Here is a 24,874-nt window from a genome sequence, read left to right as displayed (position 1 = left end):
GAGTAGAATGAGGCAGCTCGCTTGAGGGGAACACATGGCATGGAATTGAAGATACTGGCATCTCAAAGAGGTGTTATGTTGTTATAAAGACAATGTTTTATATTTAAACTACTGATTGTTTATTATTATAAGATTTGAAAGTTATGTAATATATTCTGGTTGAAGTTTTAATATTCCGCGAATGTTTTAATTAACTCTGATGTTTAGAACTGCGTTTATGAGTAAATCCAACGCCCAATGTAGGGCACCGGTAACGGGGCCTTACAATCATCATGATGTTGTTCGCAATGACTTGAATTTTTTATGCAACTTTGCTCAACTGTGGTCTTCTCAACCTTCGGTCTTTTGTACTTAACATCTTCAACTTTGGGTTCGATAAAATTTGGGTAAGTTTTGAAATAAGGTAGGTTCTCTCTTTTAACCACAGGTGAAAGTAGCTGTTAGAAGACGACTGAATTTTAATCTTAGAAAGAGGCACTAATCTACGAAGAGGTGTAGACATGATAAAAATTGAAAAAAAGGATCTTGTAGAAAATAAGGGTTCAAGTATCAACCCTCACCTTTATATAATGAAAAAAATAAAGGAGGTTAGATGGTAAGATGTGATGTGTTATAAATATGGTTGGTAGTCCAATGGTCAAATGGTTGACATAAAATTGAAGAGGGGATGGATAATACAACAATTATTAACAAAATAAATCTAACAAAAAAGTAAGTTGAAACCAATAAAAAACACAAAATAACAGTACCCTAATAAAAATGTGAAATATAAACCAATAGCCCCAAAAAGTGATATTATTTGATGTAATACATTCTATTAGGGACTTAAATAAGAGCATGTTGAAAAAATAACAACAAAATACGAATCAGAAACTAACATTCCTTCCTATGAAATTTATTTATTAAGTCCACAATTCTTGGTGCATTCAAAATGGCTTCCAGATACTATCTAAACATTATCGCTTGTTTCAGGATCGGCCAAAGACTTCTTCTTCTTCTTCTTGGGATTTAAGGGCAATTACGAGAATCATGATAAACATATTGTAAGGCCCCGTTACCGGTGCCTCACATTTGGATGTTGGATTTACTCATAAACGCAGTTCTAAATATCAGAGTTAATTAAAACATTCACGGAATTTAAAAACTTTCATAAAACATTTCATAACAAACCATAACTTTTCTTAAAACAACATCTCGTTTTTCAAAATAAACAAAACATTAAATTTAAACGTCTTGAGTCTTCCGATGCCAGCCTCTTATTCAACGCCACGTGTCTCCTCAAGCGAGCTGCCTCATTCTACTCACCTGCGTGCATACTAAAAGTCAGCTACGCTGAGTGAGTTCTAGTTAATACAAGTAACATACAATACGTTCTTATATTACATACTTAACCTCTTTTACTTTCTTTCGTACATACGTAAGTATATACCTTCGTTCTTACTTTCATATTTTCTTTCATTATTACTTCATACTTTAGATTTCTTTACAAACATAATCGTACATTTTAAAATGCCTTTCGCCCTATAACCTCACAGATATTATTAGGGTCTGCCACCCTTAAAGAGCCTCTCGCCCTATAACCTCACAGATATTATTAGGGTCTGCCACCCTCCTTCACAGATATTATTAGGGTCTGCAACCCTTTACCATCAATTCCTTCATACCATACTTTCCTTTCTTTTCATAGAGTTTATATACTTTCTTACGTACTCGTTAATCTGTAACATACATACAACATATATAAACATTCACCACTTTAAACTATCCCTTAACAATACATGCAATATCCGAATATCGTTCATGTACCATCAAGCATTCATTCATAACTTTCACATATAACATAATAGGCATACACTTACCACTTAAGGTAAGTGTATTAACTAATCACATCGAGTATGCACACAGCCCCGAAAACATAACAAGGAATGGGGCTAGAAACTCACCTGAACATGGTTACGTTCACCGTTAATTGTTATCCCTTTCTTGAGATGTGCACGGCTAACTGTATAACAATTACAAGTATCAATCAACTATCGCTATCTATATTGTGTTTCTAGTTCAATTATAACCCACAAAGAACGGGGGTCCGGGGCAGCGCCCCTGGCAGCAGGGTTCTAGGGGCGACAGCCCCTAGCGGGGTCCAAGGGGCTCTGCCCCTGGCTGGGGTCGAGCTGATTTATTTTCCATTAACTATCTTAACACATTTTCCATTAGGATTTTAATTTATTTTCCAATTCGTTAACTCATTCTTCATAACGAATTAAGTCTGATTCGCTATCCGATTCGTTATCGAACTTAACTTAAGCGAAATTATATGCGGCGAACTTAGCTGATGGCGAACTTAGCGTTCAGCGAAGTTTACAATTGGCGAACTTACCAAGGAGCGAACTTATCATCAGCGAAGTTATCAGTAGCGATGTTATATGTTAAGCGAACATATACCCGACGAACTTATAAACAAGCGAAGTTAACATTCAGCGAATTTAACAGCGAGCGAACTTATGCGTTTAGGCGAACATGTCAGGGGGGCGAACTTGACTTGGCGAACTTGTGCAACGAGCTTAGCTGCGGTGCAGGCGAAGTTGCCCAGCCGCAGCCACTGTTAGCTCTAATCCCCCTATAATCATCTCCGTTTAACGCGAAATCCATGGATATGGTATTTAACCAACCCACGATCATTCCTATGGTCGTTTTTGGGTATGATTTGACCCGAATACACATAAAGTTTAGACCTTTATGTTTAAAACGTTCAATACTAAGTCTAAGGTTAATTTTAAAGTGTCATAAGCAGCCGCGAGTTTGTTAAGTTCGTTTCTAACGTCAAGCTTACAACTTTATGTTTCATTTACACCCGATCTAATCTCGTTCTAAGTTTCAAGACTAAACGTTAATATAAACGTAAACTTTAAGATCAAAACATACCTTTTCATGTTTGTTTGGATCTCTTTTAGCTTGTTTATAAACTCTAGATCTTGTAGAAGCTTGTATAATAAAGATCTACACGAACTAGCGTCCACTTGATCTCGGATCCCTCTCTACTCTCTCGGCCGTAAGTGTGTGTAGTGATATGTGTGTTTTTTTGAGTGTGTAGGCAATATGGAAAGATGGAATGAGGATTAGGGTTTTAGGGTAGTTTAAGGGGGTATTTATATCCCTTAAAGCCCACGGACCTAAGGCCCATTCCTTTTAATCTATCTTAATTAATCCATGTCCATGACTTTTCTTTATTTAATACTAATTAATTATTTAACACACGACAATTTAACGAAGCTCTCTTTATTTAATATTAGAATATTTAGGATGTTACACATATTCACCGCAAGTACGACATAACCTGGCGACTTTACTTGCCTTCTCGACATTTTTATCCGTCTCACCAACCACTCGACGAAGCTTGCCACATCCTTTAATCTGAACTGCAACTGGGTTCTCAATAAAATCATCACCTTCATTCACATTGCCAATAGTATCTTCAAAAACAGTTTCATTGTCATCTACGGCATCCACATTTTTAAAACTTTTTTGAAAGACGACAGATTTTAATTCCTTAATCTTCATAGCAAATGAGTTAAGACCTTCAGAATCAACCCTCAATATGTCAACGCATTGACTAACCATTTCCAAAATCTCAAAACATAAAACACTTTGAGGGTTTCAATCCACACTATAACGATTTGAAAGTGAGAAAACACTTCTAGGTAGAACATATCATTTCTACCTATGACTTACATACTTTCAAAGGGATCTTGTCAACTTTTTTCATTCTATAAACACAAAAAACAAGGCGGCATAAAAGCCCATTACGAGTGAATCCCATGCCTGAACAAGACGCAAAGTTATTAGCAGGATCAAATTTAACCTATAGGTATGATTATATCATATAACATATAATTAACTTATAACATAATTTTTATGTTTAACTTATAACATAAGTTAATAATATAACATATGTTAACGTGCTAAAACATGTTCCTTAACATACCAGAAAGACATTGGTTATATCCTTCCTTTTGTCCAAGTGAGTCACAGAATATAAAACATGAGCAACAACGGATTTAGTATTTGTTACGTAACAACAATACTTTCCTTTCATTATCTCCTTTCTAACTTCTTTAAAAACTATTTGAGTGTACAAGTCAAATGCATGTTTTTCTATTTCTTCACCAATAGAACCTTGAAATGAAGCAGATGAAGTCTTGTACTCAAATATTCTTTGAGAATAACGTTGACTGTTAAGTCTAGACTTCATACACAACATGAATTTCACAAGCGTATTAGCGCTAGTTGAATTGACTTTAAATGTTGCGTTAGAGCTTTCACATCGAGATGTAGTCTTCATTAAACAACCAAACAGGATATCACGAAAATATGCAGGAAGCCAACGATCTCGGATATCAAACATATCATTCAACCACTCGTTGTCTTGTAAACCAAACATCTCAATAAGATAATGCCATCTGGACTCAAAAGTATCAGGGGTGATAAACAAATTCCAAACCAAAAGATGAATCCTCGAACGAATGTTAGTATATTCAATAACATCACCATATACCTAATTTTAAAGAAAAAAACATATAACAAAAGTCATAAACATATGTCAAAATAAATAACACTAGTCAAAGTTAAGATCATAAACTTGGCCGACAATTTCTTCATTATGTGCCACATACAAAGCCTATGACGTGAGTCAGAAAATACTTGAACTATTGGTTGCCGCATAGAAGGATCATGATCACTTAAAACTAACTTGGGTTGTTCACCATGACAATTAAGGAAGGATTGAAGCAACCATTTGTAAGAGTCGATAGTCTCACTACTGATCAAGGCAGCTCCAAAAGAAACAATTTTTTTGTGGTGATCTACACCAGTAAAAGGAACAAATATCATTTTGTACCTTGAAAAGTAAAATTTATTAACATTATAAACATATGTTATAATATAAATATACATATGATAGATAAAAAAACAAAATGCGGAGTCAAATAACTGACCTATCAGTCTGATACGTGGCATCAAAAGCCAAAACATGACCAAAAGCTTTGTAATTTAACTTGGATACCTCATCGGCCCAAAAGATAAACCTTAACTTGCCATTTTCAACTGTAAAACCAAAAAAGAATTCGGGGCAACTCTCATAACGATCTTTCAACCGGTCAATAACTAACTGGGAATCTCTATCACTTATGAAAATCCTCATTCCAGTGTAAAAGTTTTTGAAATCAATAGGAGTACCTCTAATGTTATGATCACAACCCTTTATTGAGACAAGTAAACGATGAGCAACAGTAGGACCAATTCTGTTTAAACTCATCTGGTGGATAATTTTTTTGGTTGAAAATGAAAGATTTCTAGATATATTAGTCAAGTCACGGTTAAAAGTGTCAACCAGAGAATGATTGTGATCTTCTACAAACTTAAACACAATAAACTAAGATGTGTCACGACAAAATGAAACACCTAGGTGAGCCTTGCAATCAGTTATGGTGAATGTCTTTTGCCTGACATACATTGAGGGTTCAGAATTGGAACCAAAGGAACGTTTGCTTTGGGGGTACCACACTTGTTACACGTCAAATATTTGTGTGTAAACGACATCTTCCATTTCTTAGTTTGATATTTGCAGACCGAAAAACTAGATTCTTCAGCATACTTATAATACATGGTAACAACATCTTCCCAAGAATTAAAATCAGTGCCTTCAATAGGTTTTAAATTTTTATCAATCTTTGGACGCCAAAACTTCGTACAATTAGGAGAATCATAAACATAATAGGCATCCTCCTCTTGAAGAATTGTTGGCTCTATGAAAACAGGTGATGAATCATCTGGTTGGCCTAAGGATGTTTCGTGGCTAAAGACATTCTCTAGAGAAGTAAATAAAAGCATTTAAATATAGTACATAATAATACTTTAAAGCTAACATGAGGAAATACATTAAAAAAAGGATTTTAACTTGATAAAGCTTTAAAACCAAACATTTATAAACAAATAAAGCATTTATAAATAATAAAAACTAAACATAACATGGATATGAGTTAATGAATTCTACTGATGTGGTGTGATATATATATATATATATATATATATATATATATATATATATTTATATTTATTAAAGATTTATCACACTTTTTCGTGTTTTAAAAATGGTTTTCACCTAGACTTAACCACACACACAAAAGACAAGTGTACCTGTCGAATCAATCCATGGACATGTAAATTTTAATATCAAACCTTTGAAAATATAATAACCGTGAGAAATGAGCTTAATTGATTTGTTTTTAAGATTAATTTTTTAGACAAACTTGTAACAATAATTTAAAACAAGTAACACGATAATGTAGATAAACAAGAATTAAGAAGCTATCACCTTAACTTAGAATCCACTTGACTCCTAATGATGGTAAACTTAAATATATGATAAATTCACTATTTTGTTTTAAGAAGAATAGTTTCTAGTTATGGATAACCATCCAAATGATTTTTTGGAAAACTTAGTATGAATTATACAAACTAATCACCTCAAATCATACTATAATGTAAGTGAACCTTTACGTTGAAATTTAAAGATATAGATTATCATTCAATTACGAAATTCAAATCTAACAGCCGATCGGAAAGAGTACGTGAACAACACATAATCCACCTATGGTTGATTAAATTAGACTAAGTTCAAGTATTCCTTTGATTTATGAATTTTCAACCCAAGTGTAATATTAAAATAGTTGTGTTAACAAACTTTTTATAATATTACTTAACAAGAATATCAATTCATTAAAAATGTTCAATCTTTTCAAATCTAAACATGAGGATATGTGTTTAACCAATTTTCATGTAGCATACAATAATAATTTTAACTATTTCTAGATTAAAAGTTATAATGTTGCATGAACAACATTTATAAATAAATGATAAAATCAAGAGTCTTTGAACATAACAAGATGTACCATTTATAATTCTTGTATATTACTTTCAATTGTTTAAACACAATATTTCATTAAAAGATAAACAAGAACTAGTCATTATTTTAACATAAAATTATCATATATTAATTCCAACCATCAAAAGTTGTCAAGTTTCATCATGAGTTAAGATGATATAAAAAGTTTTTGCTCATGATAATTATAAAAGATACACCAAAATAGCAGAATATAGCATTCATGTTTAATATGTAATATAATCTAACCAAGAAACCAAGCTAGATAATTATGATGATGCTAAAACTTCTTCTTGATGTTCTATGAGGGTTTAGGAGCTTCTCTTCTTTTAATTCTATGGATTATGGGAGTGAAAATGGGTGTGTTTTTCTCCAAAATTGTGCACCCCAAATGAGCAACATGCATGGTCTTTATATAGGATAACTGTGCACAAAGCATGACCCATGCCTGGAAGGGGCATGACCCATGCTGATCCCCAAATAGTACACCACTGGTCCTGCTGTACTCTTTGGCATATTGCTAGGCACGGATCATGTCTGGGTTAGGCTTGGCCTGTGCTGGTCCCTCAAGCATTAAATGTGCATGCACTGATTTGTACTTTCTTGGCAGGTTTGATTGGCATGGGGCATGCCTGGGAGAGGCATGACCTGTGCTGGTCCCTCATACATTTATTGCGCATGATAATGATTTGTACTTTCTTGGCAGGCTTGATTGGCATGGGGCATGCCTGGGTGAGGCATGACCCTGTGTGTCTTCAAAAAGGCGGACAATGTACTTTATTTTTTCATCTTCTTAGTAGGCGTGGGGCATGTCTGGCTTAGGATCGGCCCATGCTTAGCTGACGTGTCTTCAGATAGAAATGGGGCATGTCTGATTGAGGCTTGGCCCATGCTTAGCTCACATACTTTCATTTTTCTTGATTCTTTTCATTGTGTTTCGTCATGTTTGGTTTACCAAGATCATTTTTCCTATAAAAACCAATAAAGGCTTATTAGAACCCATTCTCAATAATATTATCAAGAAAATAACATGAATCGGGTATAAAATGATGCAATGAAGATGTATAAATAATTATATATCAAACATCCCCACACTTAAACCTTGCTTGTCCTCAAGCAAACTAAATATAAAAATTCTCCAAATGGTAGTAGATAACGAGACCGTAGCTATAACACCCCCAAAACGTTAAGGTGGTCCCAAAGAAAGAGACACTAACAACTCAACCAACGGAGATCTTATGAATATATGTAGTGACATAGGAAAACATGGTTTGTATTTGTGAGTTACTTTTTATGCAAAACTACACGTTCTCACAATGTCCACTCACACTCGGTTTTATATCTGATCATACATGTAATGTTGCATGTATATATGAACACTCTTGTCAAAATGAAACTTGTGAAAAATAAGTTTGTCGAGGGATCTATTCTCCACTAACTAATGTGAAATGTTGCATAAACGAAGAGGTAATATAGGTTGGTTTCTCGGTTTTCTGTTGTGAAGATATAGATATGATTGGTTGCTTGAAGTATTTTGTTTTGAAAAGGAATACGTACAATCTTGAATCAGGAGCTTTTTGATCGTCTTCAATGTCTTGAGTTCATAAATTATTGCTCCTTATATCACCTAGTTTGTGGTGATTTACATGAATATTTTTTATATACAGTTAAAATGTTGATCGAAATATGAAGATTAAGTCTTGATTAGCATTGGTCATCCTTGAGACTTAACTTGAACTGAAAATACAAAAAATAAAAACGAGAATTGGCTAAATTTTAAAGAGTTGTTATGGGTAAATGTTTGTGTATTGGGTGAAAGGGGAAATTTTGAAATGAAGTGGATTATGTGGTTATATATGGTATTTGAGGAAGGGTTAAGTTTGGTTATATATTACCTCCTTTTTTATGCAACATTTCATTATGATCTCGAAAAGCATTCCCAAGACAAGTTCTAAATTACACGAAACAAATGACTCTTTCAATCCGCAAAAACGTAAGGGATGATATATTGTAATAAGGCTTGAACCTTTGCTCACGGGAATAGGGGGATTGGGTTTAAACGCCACATTTTGCATAAAGTTTTTCTCAAGAAATACAAACCATATTTTCGGTTTTCACATTAAGTTAAAGTTGATTGGGTGGTTGGTTTGAACGAGCGCTTTTCGAAATACAACCTTAACCCTTGGTTTTGTCAAAAAATCATAAAATGCTTAACGGTCTTTTATTTATTATTATTATTGTTATTATTATTATTATTATTATTGTTATTCTTTTTTCCTTTATATTTGACACATAAATTAAAATTTGGAGATTTTTGAAAATATTTTATTGGACAAAACAAAGTTCAAGTAAACCCCTCCCCACACTTGAATCTCACATTGCCCTTAATGTGAAAAGATATATAAAAGTGCAATACAAAATGTAGGGAAAGGATGAAAAGTAACTCTCCTATATGTCGGCAGCCAATGGTTACGTCTGAAATCCACACTTCTCTTCCATGTAGATGTTTCAACGAAAGAAGCAACAACCATCCAAACAAAAAACATAGAAAAAAATCATATAAATAAGATAATTTAATGTCTAGACCGGGCACAGAACAACTAGCACCCCAAATATGCTGAAAATTGTCTAGACATATCCTGAAAAAGTTTTTATTTATTTTATTTATTTGTATTTTTTTTTAAAGCAAAAACTATGTCCAAAGGCCAAGTTTTTGGTTAGGGGTCCTGGCTAGACCCCGAGACTTTCTTTCAAGGTTTCTTGGAAAGGAGGAGAATTACCTCCGAGACGGTTCCAGTTTGTCCTTCAACTTAGAGTTTTAAACGATGACCATTGACTTTAAATGACTGCCCATCTCCATTTTCGATTTCCGCGGTCCCGTAATCAAAAACTTACTTTACCAAGTATGGGCCTGACCATCAAGGTTTTAGATTTCTAGGAAATAGACGAAGGTGGGAGTTGTACAACAATACGCGATCGCCCACTTGGAATTTCTTTTGAACCTTCAAGCGAGCATCATGCAGACTTTTTGTCCTTTCTTTGTAAAGTGATGAATTTTCATAGGCCTGTTTCCTTAACTCTTCGAGTTCATGGATTTGAACAAATCTGTTTTCACTTGCACTTGCAAAGTTGAGATTCATAGCTTTTAAATCCCAATAAACATTATATTCAAGATCCACGGGTAGATGGCTCGCTTTCCCATACACAAGTTTAAATGGTGTTGTGCCTATGGGTGTTTTGTAAGCAGTGTGAAGAGCCCAAAGAGCATCGTCAAGCATTTCGGCCCAATTCTTGCGTTCAAACCAATTGTTTTCTCGAGAATTCTTTTGATGCCACTGTTTGTGACTTCAACTTGTCCACTAGTTTGTGGATGATATGGTGTTGAGAATCTATGGTGCACTCCATATCGAGACAAGGTTTTTTTATAACAACTCGGGTTTTCGAGCTTATACTCTTATCCGATTCGGTTCAATATTCGGGTTATTTTTATTAAAAATATTGCATTTATCGAGTTTAAATTTTTTTAGTTATTAATATATTATTATTAACTTATTATTTAATTATTTATTTATCTTCTTGTTTTGGCACTTTTAACCCAAACTATTACCTTTTATCCTCTTGTGTACCCATCCTTAAACCCCAAGGGCTAAAATGTAACTTATTATAATAACCCATATCCAGATCCTAATACCAAACTCGTTAACCCGACCATTCCTCAAAACCGCGACCCATTTAACAAGCTTGAGCCACAATTTTCGTCATAAGAATGGAAATTAAATCAAGGGTTTACTTAATATTTCCATAATCGACACACCGACACCTCTAATTGCGTTATATCAATAAATTATGATTTGAATTACTTATTATAACAAACCGACCTCAACTCGTTCTTAATATACATGTTAACGAGCGTAATAATTCAATTAAACTCTCAGTTAGTACCCTCAGTCTAGCGCCTCTAACCCCTATACTTAATTTCGTAAATATTGCCGTCTTCGTGGGTTCGTATAGCCGGCCATTGGTACCTCATATTAATCATCGTATAAACAACGAACAAGGTAATTTCATATATGTTTAGTTTTGCGTTGATCATCTCTCCATATGCCCTAACGTTAATCGCATTAACATTTATCAGATTAAGCGATTTGATGATCTAGGGTTCATGGGAATTGGGGGCTTTTCTGGGCTCTTATACTTAAATTATTGTTCTGATCTTTAAACAGCTAGACGTCCAGCCCGTTTTGGGTTGTGTGTATCGTGTTTAAGACTTGGACGAGCTGGGGGCGCAGCTTCGAGCCTCCCCCAGCCCGTTTTGGGTCCTTTTCCTTATTATTTTTTTAAAGATTATATACTTATATATTTAATAGTTTACATTATATTATTAATATTATATATATAACAATGAATCAATATTTTTATAAAACCGACTCGTTAACTAGTTGTGTTTCCGAACCTCGGTTAAAAACTATATATGTGTGTGTGTATATATATATTAGATTTTTCAAAACTTATAAAGGCTTTAATATTTAAAAGGTCGTTAAATCACGTATTTAAAAATATAGTTCAACTGTTTTTATAAAAAGATCATCTTTTATATAAATATTATTAATTAGTGTTAACTATTACCTATTATTAGTAATATATAAATACATTAAACGTATTTGTAGCAAACCTTTTTATATAAACTATAAAGTTTTACAAATATATATTTAAGTATTTTAAGTATTTTATATAATTAAATCGTATTATAAAGTTTTGAGATAAAAATTAAAAATAAATCTATTAATAAATAGTCTTTGTAAGATTTACACTCGATCATCAAAATCCCAAACCTCTATCTAGTTTAAGATTCATTGTTGAAATCATAAGTTATTTATATTCGTTTCCGTAATTATTCGTTAATAGGAGATCTCGTCAGTATTCCTTGAAGAGTTTGATCTATCATCCACATTCGTATTATATTGTTTTCCTCGCTTGCTCGTCTGTTAAGGTGAGTAATCACATTCCCCTATTTTACTTCTTTTTCTCACGTTTTGGGGACATATGCGTAAATTATATTTCTTATATATACTTATACTTAAAAACTGCAACTTTGTCTTATGTGTTAACAACTTATACCTTACTTGTTTATGTTCTTATTTGCTTTGTATGCTTCCGCATTCGGAGAGGTCCAACATAATCTCAGTCTAGTATGATCATACGCCAATCGTTATAGCTTTGTGCTTCTCGACATCTCAGTTATACTTGCTCTTTGGTTATTTTGTTATTCTCATATGACTTTTCGCAAATACATATTTTTATTTATACTTTGAACTGGTGTGTTTCTCACTCAACCTTGTGTTGACAAAACCATTCTATTTTCAATACATATGTAGGTATTCGTTTGATGTGAAGTACAAGATCACTTAAGGATTTATGCTAGAAGAAAACTAAATTAAACATATTGTTATTGATTGATATATGTACTTGGGTATTTGGATTCTGTATGGATGTTTGTTATTTGGAAATTTATTTAATAGATATCGAAACTTTTAATATTGCATGATAGTACCTTGAGAGCTGTGACAATCAGTTCGCGCTCCGGCATTTCCGCCGTAGGTTGGGGTGTGACATTTTTCCATTTGGGAATTGCAAAAGTGGGTCCCTCGATCACTGATTAAAGCTTTCGTTGTATCGAATCGTGAAAACAACTTCTTAAGGAATTTGACAACAAACCTAGCATCATTAGTGGGGAGAGCTTGTGCCTCAACTACTACTAGGATTTATCGGTTTCCAAAGGAACTTGGAAACAGTCCCATGAAGTCAATTCCCCAAACATCAAAGATTTCTCAAACTTGAATGCTCTTTTGAGGCATTCCGTTTCTAGATGAAATATTCCCAGTTCTTTGACAAGCATCGCAAGCTTGGATCAAGGACTGGGCATCTTTGAACACTGTGGGTCAAAAGAATTCTGAATCAAAGACCTTTTTCACTGTGAGTGTTAAATTATGATGTCCTCCAGTGGGTCCTTCACAGGAATGTTTAAGAACTTTTATGGCTTCATTTCCGAAAATACACATGTGTATAATTTGATCTGCCCCAACTTTGAACAAGTATGAATCTTCCCAAAAATAATACTTGTGACCAGAAAAGAATTTTTTACGTTGCTGGTGTGTTAAAACTTTTCGCATGATACCACATGCCAAATAGTTTGCCTAATCGGCAAACCAAGGGCACTCATCTTCATCTTCTTTCAAAATTGTTTGAATGTGCATAAGAAACTCATGGGGGAAATTGTCATTTATGTGGGACCCCGGTGGTTCGTGTGAAGTTGAGCACTCCAAACGCGAATGATGGTCGGCAGCGAAATTTTCTGCGTCCCTTTTGTCTTGAATTTCGATGTCAAATTCTTGAAGTAGCAATATCCAACTGATTAGTCGAGGCTTTGCATCTTGCTTGTTGAAAAGATAGCGAATGGCTGCATGGTCGGTGTAAACGATGGTTTTCGAAAGAACAAGATAAGATCTGAATTTGTCGAATGCAAACACCACGGCCAACAACTCCTTTTCGGTGGTTGTGTAATTTTCTTGTGCATCGTGTCTTGTTGGCGTAGTAGATTGGGTGAAAATGCTTATCTTTCCCTTGGCCTAGAACCGCTCCTACAGCAAAATCGCTCGCATCACACCTGATTTCGAATGGTAATGTCCAACCTGGAGCAACCATAATTGGAGCATTGACAAGTTTGTCTTTCAAAAGATTGAATGCCTTCAAACACTCTTTAATAAAATATAAATGGTGCATCTTTTTCAAGGAGTTGGGCCATTGGTCGAGCGATTTTTGAAAAATATTTTATGAAGCGGAGGTAAAAACTCGCATGACCAAGGAAACTCCTGATTGCTTTGACAGACGTTGGAGGTGGGAGTTTCAAAATTGTTTCGATTTTTGCTTTGTCAACTTCAAGTCCAGCTTGGGAAATCTTGTGACCGAGAACAATGCCTTCACGAACCATGTAATGACATTTTTCCCATTTAAGAACAAGATTTACTTCTTCACATCTTGTCAACATTTTCTCCAAATTCTTAAGATAATGATAAAAAGAATCTCCAAAAATAGAAAAATCGTCCATGAAGACTTCCATTGAGTGCTCGATCATCTCATGGAAAATGGCTACCATGCAAAGCTGAGAGGTAGTAGGTGCATTGCATAGCATAGCCCAAAAGGCATTTGGCGGTAGGCAAATGTGCCATAAGGGCATGTGAAAGTAGTCTTTTCCTGATCTTCAGGAGCAATGGGAATTTGAAATTAACCAGAAAAACCGTCGAGGAAGCAATAGAACATTTTTCCAGACAATCGTTCAAGCATTTGATCAATTAAAGGGTGTGGAAAATGATCCTTCCTTGTGGAGTCATTAAGCTTGCGGTAGTCAATGCATACTCTCCAGCCTGTGACGGTTCTCATTGGTATAAGCTCATCTCTCTCGTTCATTACCACACTCATTCCTCCCTTCTTGGGTACAACTTGGACCGGGCTTACCCAAGGTGAATTAGAGATTGGGTAGATTAACCCTGCATCAAGGAGTTTGATTACTTATTTTTTCACGACATCTTGCATGTTCGGATTCAGACGCCTTTGATGTTGAACTACAGGTTTGTTGTCTTCCTCCATGAGAATTTTGTGGGTGCAGAAAGAGGGTTGATGCCCTTCATGTCCATGTCTTCCATGCGATGGCTTTCTTATGAAGTTTGAGAACCTCGAGCAACTCGTTCTTATCGTCAATTGGCAATCTGGCCGAGATGATTACAGGGAGATGGGACTCACTTTCCAAGAAAGCGTACTCCAAGTGAGCTGGTAGTTCTTTTAACTCCAAGTCTCATGGTTCCTCAGTGGATGGTTTAGCTTTGGTTTCATGTTTGAGATCAACAACTTTGAAAATTTCTTATGGTGAAGACGTTTCTTGGTTCTCCTATTCGATGACTTCTTCGATGATGTGATCCTCTCGAATGGGCTCTGAGATAGGTTTCTCGAGAATTTGTGTATCAAGAGCATTCGATATGGCGGAATCCCTCACATGGCAACTCACAACAGAATCAATAACATCAATGCAATAAAGTGAATCATCGTGGTGTTGTGGGTGCTGTATGGATTTGCCTATGTCGAATGTAACCTGCTCATCATTTACTCTAAGAGTTAGTTTTCCCGTGCAGACATCATAGAGTGCTCTGTCCGTGGCTAGGAAGGGTCTCCCTATGATGAGGGGTACATTCTTGTCCTCATCCGTATCGAGGATCACAAAATCTACTAGGAACACGAACTTGTCGATCTTGACTAACATGTTCTCAACAATGCCCCGAGGGTATTTTATGGAGCAATAAGCTAATTGGATACTCATGCGGGTGGTTTTTTGTTCACCTATCCCTAATTTTGCAAAAAACGCATAAGGCATTAAATTGATACTAGCTCCTAAATTGGTCAGGGCATTGCTAACAGACAAACTTCCTATAAGGCAAGGAATGGTAAAACTCCTTGGATTAGTCATTTTTTCTGGAAGCTTGTTTTGCAGAATGGCTTAACATTCTTCGTTCAATGTGACATGGGATAGCTCCTCCAACTTCCTCTTGTTGGTGAGAACATCTTTCAAAATGCATATTTTAGCATTGTGAAAGTGCTTCAACGAATGGGATGTTGATGTGGAGTTGCTTGAAAAGCTCGTGGAATTTTCCAGATTGAGCCTCCAACCTTTCTTTCTTCTAACGTGCTGGATAAGGAATTGGAGGAACATAGGTTCTGAGTGGTTCCTTTGGTCGTGCGGTACTTTCTGGGTCCAGCCTCTCTTGCACCTCTTGAGGAATCTCAGTCTCCTTTTCTGTGGCCGCTGGTTCTAAGGTTGGTTCGGTAACCATAGTGGTTCTACCACTCCTCAAGGTGACTGCATTTACAGTTGCGTTCAGGTTGTTTACTGTGTTGCTTGGAAGGCCACCTAGTTGTCTTTCCTATAGTTGTCGAGCAATCTGCCCCAACTAGTTTTCAAGCGATTGTAGAGATGCTTTCTAACTTTTGATATCAGCATCATGCTTTATTAGAACTTCGTTGACCTTAAGTGCCCTCAAATTGGCACGCTTATATGCTTCGACATTACCGGCGATGATTTGTGCAAGCATGCTTTCATTTCCTTGAAGCAGGTTACTGCTATAACTCTAACCTTGAAATTGAGTTTTTGGTTGATAGGGTTGATTTATGGATCTTTTCTCAAATCATGGTGGAGCTTGATTGTTGTTTTCATCCTGCAAATTGAAGCTTGGATGATTTCTCCACCCAGGGTTGTATGTATTCCCATAGGTATTGCTTTGTCGACTTACGAAATCGACTTCTTCGACCATCATGCTTTGCTGGAAATATTTGGTTTTGTGCTCTCCCCCACAAGTGTCACACTTGGTCTTGGCTTTCACCAACTCTGTTTGTAGTTGATCAAATTTCTTTGAGAGTGCTTTGAGTTGTGTAGTGACAAGAGTGTTGGAGTCAACTTGGTGCATACCCTTGTGTGATGGGGTGGATCTTGGTGGGTTGTACGCGAAGCTTTTCTTGGCAGCTTTCTCCAGAATTTCGAATGCTTCGTTCGGAGATTTGGTTCCGAGATCCCCACCAGCATTTTGGTCGATTGCCTGTTTGATTGGGCGTCGAAGAATGTTTGGACTTGAAGCCATTTGTTCAGCCCATGGTGTGGACATCTTCTTAGCAAACTCTTGTACCTCTCCCAGGCTACGTGCAGTGACTCGTTTTCATCAGTTCAGAATCCGATGATTCTAGCTCGGTACTTTGCGTTTTGTCTGGTTGAAAGCATTTCAAGAGGAACTGCTCTACCATCTGGTCCCAATTGGTAATTGTGCTAGATGGCAGTGACTCTAGCCAATCCAAGGCATGGCTTCGAAGGGAGAAGGGAAAAAGCTTGAGCCTAATTTGGTCCTTAGAGCAGTTTTGGATTTTGAAAGTACCGTAGGTTCGTAAGAATCGAGAGATATGAGACAAGGGGATTGTCTTCATCGAGAAGCCCATGGAATTGAACGGAGTTTTCCACCATATGAATGGTGCTGTATTTGATTTCGAAGTTTACAGTAATTTCCGGTGGTGCCACGCCACTTCCATAACCTTCGAGGGTCGGCTTGCCGTATTGGTTCATGTTAGGTTCTCTTTCGGGGCCATTTGGTGTCGCTATGTTTTGTTCCGTTATGGTTTCTTCTGTTGTTACGTCCGCAAACACCTCGTTTTCGATTGTCTCAACTACTACACGTGAATGCTTTCGTAGCCTTTGGTGAAGGTGACGTTCGGGTTCCGAAAGCTGTGAAACAAGCTCAGGTGCGAGCGTGTTGGAAATTCATTACTTAAGAAAATAAATAAATAAAGAAACTAAACAAGTAAAAGTGAACTACAAGTAAAGCGGATATAAATAAACTTTTTTTAAGAAATTAAGATTTTATTTTCTTAATTAGACTAAAACTAAATAAACTAAATTTTTTTTAATTATACTAAAACTAAATAAACTAAAATGAACAAAATTTAATTTTTTTTTGAACAATTATAAACAACGGTTAAAATAAAAAACTTAGATTAGTATTAAAATTTAACCGTGTCCCCGGCAACGGCGTCAAAATCTTGATGTGGTGTGAGATATATACGTATTTTTATTAAAGATTTATCACACTTTGTCAGGTTTTAAAAAATGGTTTTCACCTAGACTTAACTACATACACAAAAGGCAAGTATACCTGTCGTGTGGTAATATAGTAACGGCGAGAACTGGGTATCAATACATGGGCACGTAAATTATAATATCAAACATTTGTAAATATAGTAACCGTGAGAAATGGCTTAATGATTTGTTTTTAAGATTATTTTTTTAGACAAACTTGTAACAATAATTTAAAACAAGTAACACGATAATGGAGATAAACTAGAATTAAGAAGCTATCACCTTAACTTAGAATCCACTGACTCCTAATTATGGTAAACTTAAATATATGATAAATTAACTATTTTGTTTTAAAAAGAATAGTTTCTAGTTATAGATAACCATCCAAATGATTTTTTGGAAAACTTAGTATGAATTATACAAACTAATCACCTCAAATCATACTATAATGCAAGTGAACCTTTATGTTGAAATTTAAAGATATAGATTATTATTCAATTACGAAATTCAAATCTAGCAACCGGTTGGAAAGAGTACATGAACAACACATAATCCACCTATGGTTGATTAAATTAGACTAAGTTCAAGTATTCCTTTGATTTATGAATTTTCAACCCAAGTGTAATATTAAAATAGTTGTGTTAACAAATTATTTATAATATTACTTAACAAGAATATCAATTCATAACAAATGTTCAATCTTTTCAAATCTAAACATGAGGATATGTGTTTAACCAATTTTCATGTAGCATACAATAATTATTTTAACTATTTCTAGATTAAAAGTGATAAAGTTGCATGAACAACATTTATAAATAAATGATATAATCAAGAGTCTTTCAACATAAAAAAATGTACCATTTATAATTCTTGTATATTACTTTCAATTGTTTAAACACAATATTTCATCATAAGATAACCAAGAACTAGTAATTATTTTAACATAAAATTATCATATATTAATTCCAACCATCAAAAGTTGTCAAGTTTCATCATGAGTTAAGGTGATATAAAGAATTTTAGCACATGATAATTATAAAAGATACACAAAAATAGAAGAATATAGCATTCATGTTTAATATTTAAGATAATCTAACCAAGCTAGATAATTATGATGATGCTAAAACTTCTTCTTGATGTTGTATCAGGGTTCAAGAGCTTCTCTTCTTTTAATTTTATGGATTATGGGAGTGAAAATGGGTGAGTTTTTCTCCAAAATTATGCACCCCAATTGAGCAACATGCATGGTCTTTATATAGGCTAACTATGCACAAGCTTGACCCATGCCTTGAAGGGGCATGACCCATGCTGATCCCCAAATAGTACACCACGTGGTCCTGTTGTACTCTTTGGCATATTGCCAGGCACGGGGCATGTCTGGGTTATGCTTGGACTGGGCTGGTCCCTCAAGCATTAAATGCGCATGCACTGATTTGTACTTTCTTGGCAGGTTTGATTGGCATGGGGCATGCTTGAGTGAGGCGTGACCTGTGCTGGTCCCTCATGCATTTATTGAGCATGATATTGATTTGTACTTTCTTGGCAGGCTTGATTGGCATGGGGCATGCCTGGGTGAGGCATGACCCTGTGTGTCTTTAAAAAGGAGAACAATTTACTTTATTTTGTCATCTTTTGAGGAGGCGTGGGTCTTGTCTAGCTTAGGATTGGCCCCTGCTTAGCTGATATGTCTTCAGATAGAAATGGGACATGTCTGGCAGAGGCTTGGCGCATGCTTAGCTGACAGACTTTCATTTTTCTTGATTCTTTTATTTGTTTTTCATCATGTTTGGTTTCCTAAGCTCATTTTTCCTATAAAAACAAATAAAGGCTTATCAGAACCAATTCTCATTTTTCGTATTGTATGTTACTTGTATTAACTAGAACTCACTCAGCGTAGCTGACTTTTAGTATGCACGCAGGTGAGTAGAATGAGGCAGCTCACTTGAGGAGACACGTGGCGTTGAATAAGAGGATGGCGTCGGAAGACTCAAGACGTTTAAATTTAATGTTTTGTTTATTTTGAAAGACGAGATGTTGTTTTAAGACAAGTTATGGTTTGTTATGAAATGTTTTATGAAAGTTTTTAAATTCCGTGAATGTTTTAATTAACTCTGATATTTAGAACTGCGTTTATGAGTAAATCCAACGTCCAAATTTGAGGCACCGGTAACGGGGCCTTACAATATGTTTATCATGATTCTCGTAATTGCCCTTTAAATCCCAAGAAGAAGAAGAAGAAGAAGTCTTTGGTCGAGCCTGAAACAAGCGATAATGTTTAGATAGTATCTGGAAGCCATTTTGGATGCACCAAGAATTGTGGACTTAATAAATAAATTTCATAGGAAAGAATGTTAGTTTCTGATTCGTATTTTGTTGTTATTTTTTCAACATGCTCTTATTTAAGTCCCTAATAGAATGTATTACATCAAATAATATCACTTTTTGAGGCTATTGGTTTATATTTCACATTTTTATTATGGTACTGTTATTTTGTGTTTTTTATTGGTTTCAACTTACTTTTTTGTTAGATTTATTTTGTTAATAATTGTTGTATTATCCATCCCCTCTTCAATTTTATGTCTACCATTTGACCATTGGACTACCAACCATATTTATAACACATCACATCTTACCATCTAACCTCCTTTATTTTTTTTCATTATATAAAGGTGAGGGTTGATACTTGAACCCTTATTTTCTACAAGATCCTTTTTTTTTCAATTTTTATCATGTCTACACCTCTTCGTAAATTAGTGCCTCTTTCTATGATTAAAATTCAGTCGTCTTCTAACAACTACTTTCACCTGTGGTCAAAAGAGAGAACCTACCTTCTTTCAAAAGTTACCCAAATTTTATCGAACCCAAAGTTGAAGATGTTAAGTACAAAAGACCGAAGGTTGAGAAGACCACAGTTGAGCAAAGTTGCATAAAAAATTCAAGTCATTGCGAACAACATCACGATGATTGTAAGGCCCCGTTACCGGTGCCCTACATTGGGCGTTGGATTTACTCATAAACGCAGTTCTAAACATCAGAGTTAATTAAAACATTCGCGGAATATTAAAACTTCAACCAGAATATCTTACATAACTTTCAAATCTTATAATAATAAACAATCAGTAGTTTAAATATAAAACATTGTCTTTATAACAACATAACATTTCTTTGAGATGCCAGTATCTTCAATTCCATGCCATGTGTTCCCCTCAAGCGAGCTGCCTCATTCTACTCACCTGCGTGCATACTAAAAGTCATCTACGCTGAGTGAGTTCTAGTTAATCATACGTCATACAGTACATACACTTACCTTCAATCATGCATCCGAAGATAAAAGATAAGGTAAATAGTTAAACACAACTGGCCACTGTGTTTAGAAATTTACAATTACTTATGATATTCTCAACTATTGACTGAATATGTCACCCAAAGATATAAGTTAACAACAATTCATAAATTGCAAACCATGCAAACGGTTCAAGTTAAGCTCAAGCAGCAGATTAGAAAAAGTCTGATTGTAAATCAACAAACAAGAAATCACTCAACACGAATCTCGAGGATGAGATTCATTCCAAGGTGGGGAGGATGTAACATCCCCAAAATTCCAAATCCAAAATGACATGTTAGTAATAAAGGGGTTTAAAAATAAAATCCTGATTTATTGACCCATCGCGGTACGCGATGGGCATAGCCAAAGAGGCCATCGCGATACGCGATGGTCCTTGATGACACATCAACACGTGTCACCCGGAGGTGACACATGGCAGACGCGCGACACGTGACAGGCCACGTGTCAACACGTGGCAGGCCACGTGTCCACACGTGGCTGAACATGTCTTAGAAAATGACACGTGTCTGCCACATAGCAACACGTGGCAGAGGGTGCTTAAGACGGTGACACGTTTCCACCACGTGGCGACACGTGGCACTCTCTGAGTAAAGCGTGTCAACGCGGTACGCGATGATCAAAAAGAAAGGTTCCATCGCGTACCGCGATTGGACCGGTTTTCGGCTATAAATAGGAGCCTTCATGGCTCATTCCATTTACACCACCCCACTCTCTCTCTAGAAATATTTTCTCTCTCTAGAAATACTTTCTCTCTCTACCTCGATTTCCGTGCCACCGACCCGACAATTGTATCCTTGTAATCCGCACCATATACCGACGACACCTCGAAGTTCGTACTGACAATCCCGACGACCGGCATGCCTCGTTTTGCATGCCGACCTCGTAACGCGTGACGCTTCGTAAACCGTGCCGACCCGAGACGACCCAACGTTCCGCCTTGAAGTACGTGCACGACCCGGGGACTCTCAAACGATACCCCGAATTACGTGCTGAGGAGTTGTTGATCAAGATTCTCAAAGTACGTGCAAGCGTCGAAGTGCTGCCCGAGAATCTTGATAATAATAAGCCGAACAAGGTAAGAGTTCTGTCCGAATAAAATATTAATAAAATAATAAAGGCTTAGACCCTAGTCGAGGGTATATCCTAGACCTTGATCAAAGTATAACAATTAAATAAAATTTCTTTATAAATAAGAAATACAAAATAGTATCAACAAAGATTATGTTAAAAATATAGTTTCTTTATGATTAAGAAACTTAAGCTTTTACATATGAAGGATATAGTTGAAATGTTTAATGAAAAGTAAAAGTTTAGGAACAAAGGTTATAGTTAAGATAGTGTTTCTTTATTTTTAAGAAACATAAGACTTAACATACAAAGGTATTAGATAAATGACGTTTCTTCTTGAAAAAGAAACGTATCATAGACATTTCTTCTTGAAGAAGAAACATGGCACATGATTAGCAAATAAAGAGAAAGGATTCATGTCCAAAGTATTTTATACAAACAAATGATCAATCAAGGTTTAATCTATCAAAACCAGACTAAAGGCATGTAGCCAGATTAAGAGACGATCCGAGTATTTATATAAACCTATTTTATTATTATAGGTCAATCATTCAATCAATCATTCATTCGTAAAGGTTTTCAAACGAGATCACCACATCATTCAGAACAGACAGTCACAGGTGAATACGTTAAACCTTTTTCAGTCAAGATAAACAGGTTGTTTATCTTAAACAAAGTCAGCCAAATAAAGATTTATGGGATTACGTGATCCCTATTAAAATACAAGATAGAAAATAAAAACAACTCAGACCGAGTACACATGTGTCTGGATCCAAACATAATTAATCTAGTCTATCAGTCAAGGCTACGTGGCCGCAGACTAGAGATCATAATAAAAGTTCTCCAAGTTTTATAAATAAAACAAAGGTTTAAAAATCAAACTCTTGAATATTTTTTATTCGAGAAGCTTTATATTAAATCAAATATTTTATTATGTTTTAATGTTTCAAAACATAAATATTTTATTATAAATTAAAGACTTCCGCTAAAACTCTGATATATTTTCAAAACAAGTACCAACTATTGGTCACACGCCTAGGCCCTAAGTGAGGGTGTGACAGGTTAGTATCAGAGCCATCGATCTTAGCGAATTAGGTATTTAATCATACCAAGGCTTCGATTAGAAATAAGTTTATAATAATCATTAGTATACAAGTAAGGATATTAAAGAAATAAGTGAATGATTAAAAATACGAATAAAATATAACAAGTACGGATAAGATAGGAAAACGTTCTCCTATCCCCAATATAACCTCATACAGATGTGCGATCATCAATCTAGCGAAGAATCCGTTTAGCTTCGACCCGGTAAAGGGAAAGGCTATATGGGAACATCTTTTCTCCCAATTCCTATATCTATTGATGAGAACTCATATCAAACAGCAATGGAGGAAGATTCAGATTCGTTTGATTCTAACATTCTGCTAGCTCGAATTATTCCAAATCGGAATACGTATGGAGGCGTATCAAGTAGATCCAAGGAACCAATGGTGTCAAATGGAAAGGAAGCAATGATTTATCGAGAAGAAAATCCCCAGGGACAGGAATATTATTCAACAATGCAAGTATAATAAATACCGTGTAATCTTGTAGTAACATAAATAAAAGATATATTTAAATTTCCTCAAAATTAGTAATGTATCTTTTAAAGAGAATTATGACAAGAAAGATTACACAAACTCTCAAGATAATTCTTCCAAGTACATATGGAAATAAGAGAGTAATAGCTAGAAAATAAAGGAAAGGTCCAAGTGGACAAAGTCTAAAAGATGACTAAACTCAAGTCGACGCTATGTGAAATAACTAGCAAGGGTTAAATAAAAAGAGACTTAGAAAAGGAATTATATAAATTCTCGTGGTCAATTTGTACACAGGGTATGTACTAACTATTTCAAGAATATGCAACGAGAAAATATCGATGCTTCTCAAGAACCCCGGCGACTTTCGTCATTAAAATATTTGGAAATAATATAATCATCGTTTCAAACGATTATTTCAAAGCAAAATTTATTGGATTATGTCATTACGAGATGAACAATCTCAAGAAAGATTAGAAAGAAATATACTCGAAATGCAACAGACTTAATTAAACATTCTATAAACAAATCAATTAGAATGTCACACTCTTGTAACAAACATTTTATCGTTGACATATAAGTAAGAATTTCATTCATACTAAAATCTATTCTGTTCACAGAATGTCGAATCCAAACAATCAAGGGAATGAAGATGAAGCTTCAACTCATAGAAGCAACAAGGACATGTAAAACCATGAACAAGAGATTCCTGCACAGTATCTTGTTCAAATTCAAGAAATTATTCATAACGCAATGACTCCCTTTGTCGATGCAATGAAAGAAGGGTTACACAAGCATAAAATAGAATATTCAAATAAATCATCAAGAACTCATCCGTATAAGAAACCTTCTTATCATAAAGAAAGTGTTCATAGTTCAAACGCTGAAAACAAATTAAATCATAAATTCAAGAAACAACTAGTAATTCAAGGCAGTACTTTCAAGAACTTCAAGGAATTTGGACCAAAGGAATTCTATGGCGATAAAGGTGCCATATCAGCTGTACGATGGCTTGAAGAAATCGAGTACATTGTTATCATCAGTCGATGTACCGAGATCGAAAAGATTCAATACTCCTCTCATTACTTTAGAGTTGAAGCTTTGGAATGGTGGAATACCCTGATCATGTCAAAGGGTAGAGAAACTATGTACCAATTAAAGTGGGAAGAATTCAAAGAACTGGTGTTACGAAAGTTCTCTCCCATGCATGAACTTGATCTTATTCAAACTAAGTTCTTGAACCTTAAGGTGGAAGGCACTAATCTCAGAGAATACAATACTAA

The 24,874-nt window shown here is 35.3% G+C and overlaps 3 protein-coding genes across 3 annotated transcripts; all 3 read right to left on the bottom strand.

Annotated features, from left to right (window-relative positions):
* Window positions 1-3,303: 3,303 nt before the first annotated feature.
* On the bottom strand, window positions 3,304-5,311 carry LOC143600180 (protein FAR1-RELATED SEQUENCE 5-like). The gene is made up of 5 exons (XM_077077940.1): window positions 4,992-5,311; window positions 4,699-4,894; window positions 3,983-4,552; window positions 3,734-3,859; window positions 3,304-3,627 (listed from the first exon to the last, which is right to left on the bottom strand). The coding sequence occupies exons 1-5, from the start codon at window positions 5,309-5,311 to the stop codon at window positions 3,304-3,306; spliced, it is 1,536 nt and encodes a 511-aa protein (XP_076934055.1).
* Window positions 5,312-9,855: 4,544 nt separating this feature from the next.
* Window positions 9,856-10,215, bottom strand: LOC143600179 (uncharacterized). Its single transcript, XM_077077939.1, has one exon. The coding sequence runs from the start codon at window positions 10,213-10,215 to the stop codon at window positions 9,856-9,858; it is 360 nt and encodes a 119-aa protein (XP_076934054.1).
* Window positions 10,216-14,879: 4,664 nt separating this feature from the next.
* LOC143600177 (uncharacterized) lies at window positions 14,880-15,452 on the bottom strand. The gene has a single exon (XM_077077938.1). The coding sequence runs from the start codon at window positions 15,450-15,452 to the stop codon at window positions 14,880-14,882; it is 573 nt and encodes a 190-aa protein (XP_076934053.1).
* Window positions 15,453-24,874: the final 9,422 nt, after the last annotated feature.

The sequence above is a fragment of the Bidens hawaiensis genome, unplaced genomic scaffold, assembly GCF_021521415.1.
Source record: "Bidens hawaiensis isolate Kalapana, Puna unplaced genomic scaffold, B.hawaiensis_p1.1 tig00053636_1, whole genome shotgun sequence".
Lineage (NCBI taxonomy): Eukaryota > Viridiplantae > Streptophyta > Magnoliopsida > Asterales > Asteraceae > Bidens > Bidens hawaiensis.
Note: the sequence above shows the minus strand (reverse complement) of the source record. Positions and strands in the feature narration are given on the sequence as shown.